The sequence below is a fragment of the Pleurodeles waltl genome, chromosome 6 (genome assembly GCF_031143425.1).
Source record: "Pleurodeles waltl isolate 20211129_DDA chromosome 6, aPleWal1.hap1.20221129, whole genome shotgun sequence".
Classification (NCBI taxonomy): Eukaryota; Metazoa; Chordata; class Amphibia; order Caudata; family Salamandridae; genus Pleurodeles; species Pleurodeles waltl.
This window is the reverse complement of record NC_090445.1, coordinates 39,128,896-39,136,862: the sequence shown is the minus strand read 5'-3', so window position 1 is coordinate 39,136,862 and position 7,967 is coordinate 39,128,896. Positions and strand designations below refer to the sequence as shown.

Genomic DNA, 7,967 nt, shown 5'->3' with positions numbered 1-7,967 from the left:
ATTGCAGACACTGTTTCCGCCGCGTTTTTATCCACGGTGAAACCGCCCCGGAAAAGGTGGCGGATTGGCGGGTTGTGATACTATGGGCGGTACATTGTCTTCCGCCTGTCTGTTGGCGGTGACCGCCGCGCTGCTTGTCTTTACCGCCGTGGCGGGGGGTGTGTTAAAGTGGCTGTCTTTGTTGGCGGTTTCCGCCAGGGTCATGATTCCCTTTTTTTGTCCGCCAGCCTGTTTGCGGTATTACCGCCGCTTTAACACCGTCCGCCAGGGTTGTAACGACCCCCTATGTCCTCCCAGAGTGATTCTATCACTTTGTGTATATTTGTAGATTGTTGCATAGTACTGAGTAGTGTGTGTGTGAGTAATAAATGTACTTTTACTTTATCAAAAGAAATGCACAGACTGGAGAATCGTTTATTGAGAGTCATGCTTGTGTGCTCGTGAATGGGGATTACTAGCCCACACCACCTCCCTTAAGTAAGCCTTGGACTGTTCTGCAACGCTACCCTATGAGAGTCAAGCGCTACAATGGGGTGTTTGGTTCCCAGTGGTCGTGTGCAGACCCATTACTTGTTCAGGCCACACAACTAATAACCCACCTTCCAACACCACTGGTAATAGGGCATGTGACATAGCTCAGTGGAATAATGCATTTGGGGGGGATCTTTGTCTAACCTGAAGTGTCCGACTCTTGTCGGTCAACCCAGGGATTCATCCTTCCAAGGTCATAACATAAGTATCTGTGAGTTAGGTAGTAAAAAGCATCTGTCTTAAGCGCCTAGATCATACTGTGCGCTGCCGCTTAATCGTAATCAGTATTCGGGCTCTGTGCATGAGTACACCAGCCAACCGCTCAAGGGGTTATCACTTCGAGGTGGTAAAGGAAGGAGCTAGCGAGGTCAGAATCACTACGTGGGGTTTGTGGACATGCCACAAAGGACACATTCTGGAAAAACACACTGGACGGCCAAGCAGCTCAGAGTGTTTGCGCCTCGAAACCGAAGCAACACCTCGTTTTCCAAAATTGCAGGTTTTTCGACACTTCAGCTCCCCCTCCACGGCATGAATTCCTCTTTTTACTGTTCCTTCTTCTTTTGTTGATCTGGGTTAGTTGTGTTTTTTTTCTTTGACTCGCTCGGTGCAAGACGGGGGAGGGAAGGGGCGGGGAGGCCGGTGCCGGCTGAAACAGAAAGAGGAAGCTGGCTCTTGGCGAATGGGCGCCTTTCCTTTGCGCGATGTCATGGAGAATTGTCTGCCGGGCAGCGACACCCAGGAGCGCATCCTCATAAAAGCGACGGCCTCGGCCTGGACACCAAAAGCCCTGTGGGCTACAACAGGTACAGACATCAAGGGAAGCCAAGACGAGACCAAAGCGCAGCTTAACGCGCAACAAGAACAACTTAACGCGCAACAAGAACAACTTAACGCGCAACGAGAACAACTTAACACAACAGGAACACCTTAACGCGCAACGAGACGATAACTTAAAGGGCAAGGAGCCGATAAGAACTTCCCAAAGTGCCTTGAGGCGATAAGTCCAATTAGGAGCACTCTAGGGCACTTGGAGGGTTGTGGCAAGGCGACGAAAGTGTAAGCGAAGGACTTAACCGAGGTTGCTCCATCTTCAAACAAAAAGCACCTTGGAGTGATTGGCTTCGCCGTGCTGGTCGAAACGAGGTCCTCGTTCATTCATTCATCCATTGAGGACCACCCCGGGGCCATGAGCACCGAGAGCTTTCTCCTCGAGATGGAGAAGGGCCAGGTGGTGGTGGTCCGGGACGGAACCCAGCGGCGCTGCGACCGGTGCTGGCGGTGGCTGGCTGGCGTGTCCTTCGCAGCGCTAGCTGGAGCCACCTTGATCTTGGCGCTGCTTTTCTTCAATGTAATTCCCTCGCCGCACAGCTCCTCGAAGCATGTAAGTTATTTTTCGTGCTATTCAACTTAGCTTTACTCTAGGTCTTAATTCCAAAGAGAGTCAGGGCTATAATTGTTGAAAACCTTTATTTGTCGGGGTTGTTTGAAGGACTTGGGAGTTACGTGTTTGGCAATAATGAAAAGCACGTCTCAGGACTTAGGAGCGACGTAAACAGCGGCCACAGAGTCCGCACTCAGCCGTGCAGGACTCACTCGGCCTCAGATCTCCACCAAGCGCTTGTTAAACCTGCCCTGTCCCTGAGTCAGCCCAGGTAGCTCAGCCGCCCTCGGGCGCGGCAGGCTGGCAGCGCCGGACTCAGCATCCCTGGGCTTCCGGGCAGAGTCCGAGGCTGGAGCGTCCAGCCCGGCCCCGGCCCTGCAGGAGCCTCCTCCTGGAGAGCCCGGGTGGACCAGGAAGTGCACGTGCAAGCGCGCGCTCTGTACATAGCGCTTCGCAGCCTCTCCAAGTGTGTGGGTTATAGCAGAGGGAGAACAGGGAAAGGGCGAGAGTACACTAACTGGATGCCTGTTTGATATGTGACTGTATCTCCGACACCTGCTAAGTGACGTTTTCGTTTTGCTTTCCAGGAGGACCCGACACACGCTGCCCCAGTCCCCGAGCAGTATATAAGTAAGTACTCGACTCACATGTAAACATCCCACACCCTCCGACCTAGACCAGTGGGTTTAGCGCCTGCTGCAAGGATCTGTTAGTCCGTGCAAGCCCTCGATTAAAATCCTATCGACAGGGGTTCGGGTGGGATGAGGTACTCGGCCTTTCATCCTTCCCAGGGTCGATAAAAGATGTCCAATTGTCCGCCTCTCGCCCAGCTTACTCTGATGAAAACAGGGCTGAGACGGCTACTTTTCATCACTGTAAGGTAGATACGAGTACTTTATGCCTTCAGTTTCTCTGAGCGACACAACACGAGAAGGTCCCCATGTTTCCCACCGAGGGAGATGACACACGGAGCTCCCGGCGCCGCTCACCCCTTAGGACGATAACGTAATTATGCGATGCCCCCCAATGAAAATACAATGCCGAGCTCCTGGAGGGTTTGCATCCCGCCGAGGGAACTCCTACAGAAAGGCCCTGTTAGCCTCTCATCCTTCTGAGGGAGATAACAGGAGGAGCCCCCGCCAGCCCTTCATCCTTCTAGGGAGATGACAGCATTTTATTCGTGTGAGGAAGAGACCACGAGGAGCTCAGACTTGCATCCCTCTGAGGCCTCCTGCCAGCCCTTCATCCTTCCCAGGGGGGTCACACGAGGAGCTCGCGCCATGCTTCTCAAGAACCCCCAGGTAGCCTCTTTCTGTGCCAGTGAGACCCCTGATGTAGCCCATGTTCTTCTTGAGAGACACCTGCTTGTGAGGAGGATGGGGAGGGTCTCGGGACCCCGTAAGGTGTAAGTGGGTGCTGCATTGTGGGGGTTTCCGGTCTTAGTGTTCTGCTCTTGCCCTTTGCCACCTGTTTCTAACCTCTGACCCTTCTTCCTCCCTGCAGGTCACATCCCCCAGCAGCTCAAGTTACAGGCCATGGAGTCGCAGAAGCCTGCAGCTCACCTCATAGGTAAGAAGAGGCCCTCCCCGGCGTCTTTGCTCCTCTCCCTCTCTCTTTACCCCCACACATGTATGTTCTGTACCCAAACCTTCTGTCTTCACCTTCGTGTCTCCGCTCATCCATCCATCCACCCATCCATCCATCCATCCATCCATCATCCATCCATCCATCGTTCTTCCCTTCTCTTTACTCATCTATCACCCAACAGTATGTGTCCCCCTGTCTACTCCACATTGCTTCCACTCCCGGTCTCTCTTTCGCCATCTTTCTTTTTCAAAGCATCTACCGCCCCTCATGTTTCCCATCCACCCCACTCTTGGCCCTTATTTCCTTCCACCTGTCAGGCTCTCTCCATCTGCTCACCGTGATTCCATCCATCTTTATGATGCACACATTCATCCATGCCTCTAAGCCACTTCCTATCCCTCTCACACACCTCTTTTCTTCTGTGTCTCTTCCTTCCATCCCCTTTCCTTCTTTTCTGCCCATCTCTTCTCCATCTCTCTGTCTGCCCATCATCTATCTCTTTGCTCATGGCCTCCCTTCTTCCTATTTCTCATCCTTTCAGCCCATCCCTTAGCCAGTCTCCAATCCTTCTCTATCCACCCTCTCTCTTCTCTTCTGTCATCTGATCGTTTTCTCTATCTTCAGTCTTCCTCTCTTTCCTTCCATCTGTCAAGTGTCCTATCTTTCTTTCCTCCCATTCATCTTTCTTCCACATTTGATTTCACCCGTCCCTCCTCCCATATCTCCTTCACTATCCTGTATCCGTCTCTACCATCTCCTCCCATCTCTTATCTGAACTACTTTTCTTTCAGTCTTCTCCTCCCATCTCTTTCCCTCCCTCATCTCTCTTTCCTTCTGTAGTTTCTCTACCAGTGCTCCTTCTTTGCACCTCTCCCCCCCTCATCCTCCTTTCCTCCTCTCCATCTCTCCCCGCTTCTGGTCCTCCTGGTTTCCCAGACTCCTCTCTGTTCTGCTGCCAGTGATTGGCTCCTTTGGTCGCCTGTGCAGTAGAACCTGCTTTGGTCCCTCACCTTAACAGGCCTTGCTCCTTCCCTTGCAGCTGACTTCAACAACAAGAAGCTGGAGTGGATCTCAGACAAGGGCTACGCCTTCCTGGAGAATGGGATGAAGCTGGAAGACAACCACCTGGTCATCCCCTCACGCGGCCTCTACTTTGTCTACACTCAAGTTGTCTACTATGGGGGCAAATGTCCTCCCCGTGGCAGCCTCTACCTGTCGCACTCTGTCCACAAGCGCTCGGAGGCCTACCCCATCCAAATGCCTCTGCTGAGTGCCATCAAGTCAGCCTGCGAGGGCACCACCCACAATGGAAACCCCTGGTACGAGACCATCTACCAGGGAGGGGTCTTCAGCCTGGAGGAGGGTGATGTGCTCTCCACAGAAACCTCCCAGCCATCCCACCTGGACCCCAAGGGGGCACAGAACTACTTTGGGGCCATTGCAATGTAACGGAGAAAAGTGCGACACGGGAAGGAGAACAGGTGAAAATAAGAAAAACAGCGAAAGAAAACAAACATTGTAAAAGAACAAACTTCGAAAAAAGAAACATTTAAAAACCATATTAAGAAAAAAAACAGTAAAAGAAAAACCAGGAAAAAAGAGGAAAAGAAAACTCCAAGAAAAAGAAACAGCAAAAGAACAAACTAAAAATAGAAAAACAGTACAAAGACCACCTTAAAAAAGATGCAAGAAAAGAGGAGCTAGGACTCTCATCGTTTATTTATATTTGAAGAATATTTTATTTATATTTAATATTTATTTATTAATTTATTTATATATGGTGATGTTATTTTTTTGTGACCAACAGAATTGTTTTATGTTTTTTGTCTCAAACTGCTGTTTTTTGGTATCAAATACTGCCTTCCATTGGCTCAAGGAAAGGCTGTTGGTTGATGGTGGCATCAGGCTGGCCTGGCGCGGTCCAACTCGAAGTTGCTAACAGCCTTTTCTGCAATCTGCGTTCAAGAAGCCAATATGGCAGTATGTATGCCCATCTCATGTGTATCACATTGGGTATATTGGGTGTTGGTAGGGGAGCAGTAAGAGACAATAACACAGTGTTATTAGCCTGCTTTACCACTCCATGATATCAACACATGGAATGGGAGAGCAAACGTTATAGGTTATGTATATTACATGACAGGAGCCGTCAGTGGCTATTTTAAAACCACTCTACTAAGTCGAGTGACCTTTGGTGTGATGACCGGTCAAATATTTACATCCAATGGCAGAAACACTGTTCCACTACATCCAATGGACTGTATGCACTGAAAGTCTATTGCGTACTATCACATTTAGTTTACAATCAGTGATGGGATGCCTCTGGCGTGTGAGTTACACTGCTACAGGTAAATCACACGATCCCTCCCCTCACTACTTGCTAACATGTGATGTCACACTGCATACTGATGCTTACATTATCGTAGGCTGCTCTCAATGGGAACAAGAAGTTGGGATGAGATCTATCACACCACTGTGTCCCTATAATATTTATTAGGGCTTTCTATACATATATATGTGCAGTTTTAGGCACATCTCTGGCTACTGTTCTTGTGGTTACAGAGTATATCTGAAAGATATGGTTTTGCAACCTTATGAGTTACATTAACACAAGTTGTTTATATCAATCAACGTTAATTTATATTAATATCATGCATTTGAATTGCTGAAATATCTTTGGCACGTAGGAGGTTGTTTGTTTGATTTTCTTGTACGGAAATGTGAAAATATACTTGTGTGTCCGAATTGCAGTCATTGGTAGCTGTGCTACTCTGTGTATGTGGCCTGAGATGCCTTGAAACCTACGGAATAAATGTGAAATGAGACGATACACCAGCCTCTCAATGTGAGATTCATTCCTGGCACAGAAACAAGAGCGGGGAAGGGCTGGCAGCTGAAGCCAGTCCACATTATCAATTCCTGCTGAAGCACCACAGCCCCGTTACTCCCCATCACCTCCATAGCGCTCTTTCTACAGTCGCCCACATGTGCCTCAGGTCTTCCTGCACTCTGGTTTGGAACCCAACCACTTCCTTGTACCTCTCCACCCCTTAGAGTTAGTTCACGACCCTCTAAAACTGGACTAACAACCATATCTGGCATTTAGAGCTCCTGGGCAGGAGTCTCCTTGTGTCCTCCAGAAGTAACCCAGGAAGGTCTCCCGGAAGGGGTCTCCAGGGCTTTCCACAGCATTCCAGATGCGCCTTCTGTAATAGGTTCAAGATCAGTTCAGTTCTCTAAAACTGGGCACAATTCTGCAGGTGCAATGCTCCAAAGATGATCTTTTGAAAGAAACCAAATATTCCAGATGTGGCTTTCAGCATTGGACAGAGTTCTCCTGATCTTGACCCACACAGCTAGATGTGGCCTCCACAACTGTGTAGAAGGTTCTACGTTTATTTTACAGAACTGCACTGACTGCTCCAGGAGAGGCCTTCCAGTTTGGACATAATACTCAAGAGGTGAGAGTCACATTTTTTGCAGAGTGTACGAGAACAGTACATAGTACACCCAACCTTGGCCTGATGACCCGTATTTGGCATCTAGGCCTTGGCAGAATATTGTACTACAAAGTTAACAGGCAGATTTGTCATTCAGTTGCATCGCCATTGTGCCACACAATGGGCGACGCAACTACTAAGTAAGATTTATCAAGCCACGCAAGGCCACATTGCGTGTTTGATAAATCTTACTTTGTAGTTGCGTTCCCCTTGTACTTCATTGTGTGGCACAAGAGTGGCACCCACATCGCCCCACCCATGGATTTTGGTGCATTTACCCATGGATCTGGCACATTCCTACATTTACCAATACTGGTAGATCTGGGGATGATTCAAAATGCTAATAGCCCAAAGGTGAGGCGTTATGAGGAGACATATCTTTATGTCTCCTTGTTTTTTCCTCTCTCTCATAGAAAGAGAGAAAAGCCTCAGAGGATTGTTTTTCTGCAGGAAGGTTTCCCTTCCTGCATTAAGACATTCTTGTCTGGAATGCGGGCACAGTTGCACGACGGCACAAGGGTGCCTGAGTTGGATCTAGGCAGCCAAAAGGGTGGTAGGAAATTTGTGGTTCCCTGCAGATTCCATACATTTTCCTCACAGAAATGTGTCGAAACGGTGTGTTTTAGTCAAAGTTTGAGGTTTGCATTGTATTGTGAGTAAGAAGATACATAATCTACACTAAGCATACTGCTCTAGACCCCTTTGGGTGTCCAGTTTTCAGAGCTGTCTAGGTCAGGTAGCTTTTCCCTGGTGCATCCTACACAAGCCCAGACAGTGCAGCCATTCACCACTGAAAGTGGAGACGGTATCGGGAATTAGCCATACTCTCCTGGTCCATGTTAAAAACAACAACCCAAAAACTCAAATGTTCTCTCGCATGTCATTGGGATAGGATATTTTACTAGGCAGAGGAGCAGAAAGTCTGTTAATAATTTAGGGGTGAGTGTGGGGCCTGATGTTAGAAG

At 48.9% G+C, this 7,967-nt stretch overlaps 1 protein-coding gene across 1 annotated transcript; it reads left to right on the top strand.

Moving 5' to 3' along the window:
- Positions 1-1,247: 1,247 nt before the first annotated feature.
- LOC138299125 (tumor necrosis factor-like) lies at positions 1,248-6,332 on the top strand. The gene is made up of 4 exons (XM_069237170.1): positions 1,248-1,915; positions 2,503-2,545; positions 3,419-3,484; positions 4,542-6,332. Exons 1-4 carry the CDS (start codon positions 1,721-1,723, stop codon positions 4,949-4,951), a joined length of 714 nt encoding a protein of 237 aa, XP_069093271.1. The 5' UTR covers positions 1,248-1,720; the 3' UTR covers positions 4,952-6,332.
- Positions 6,333-7,967: the final 1,635 nt, after the last annotated feature.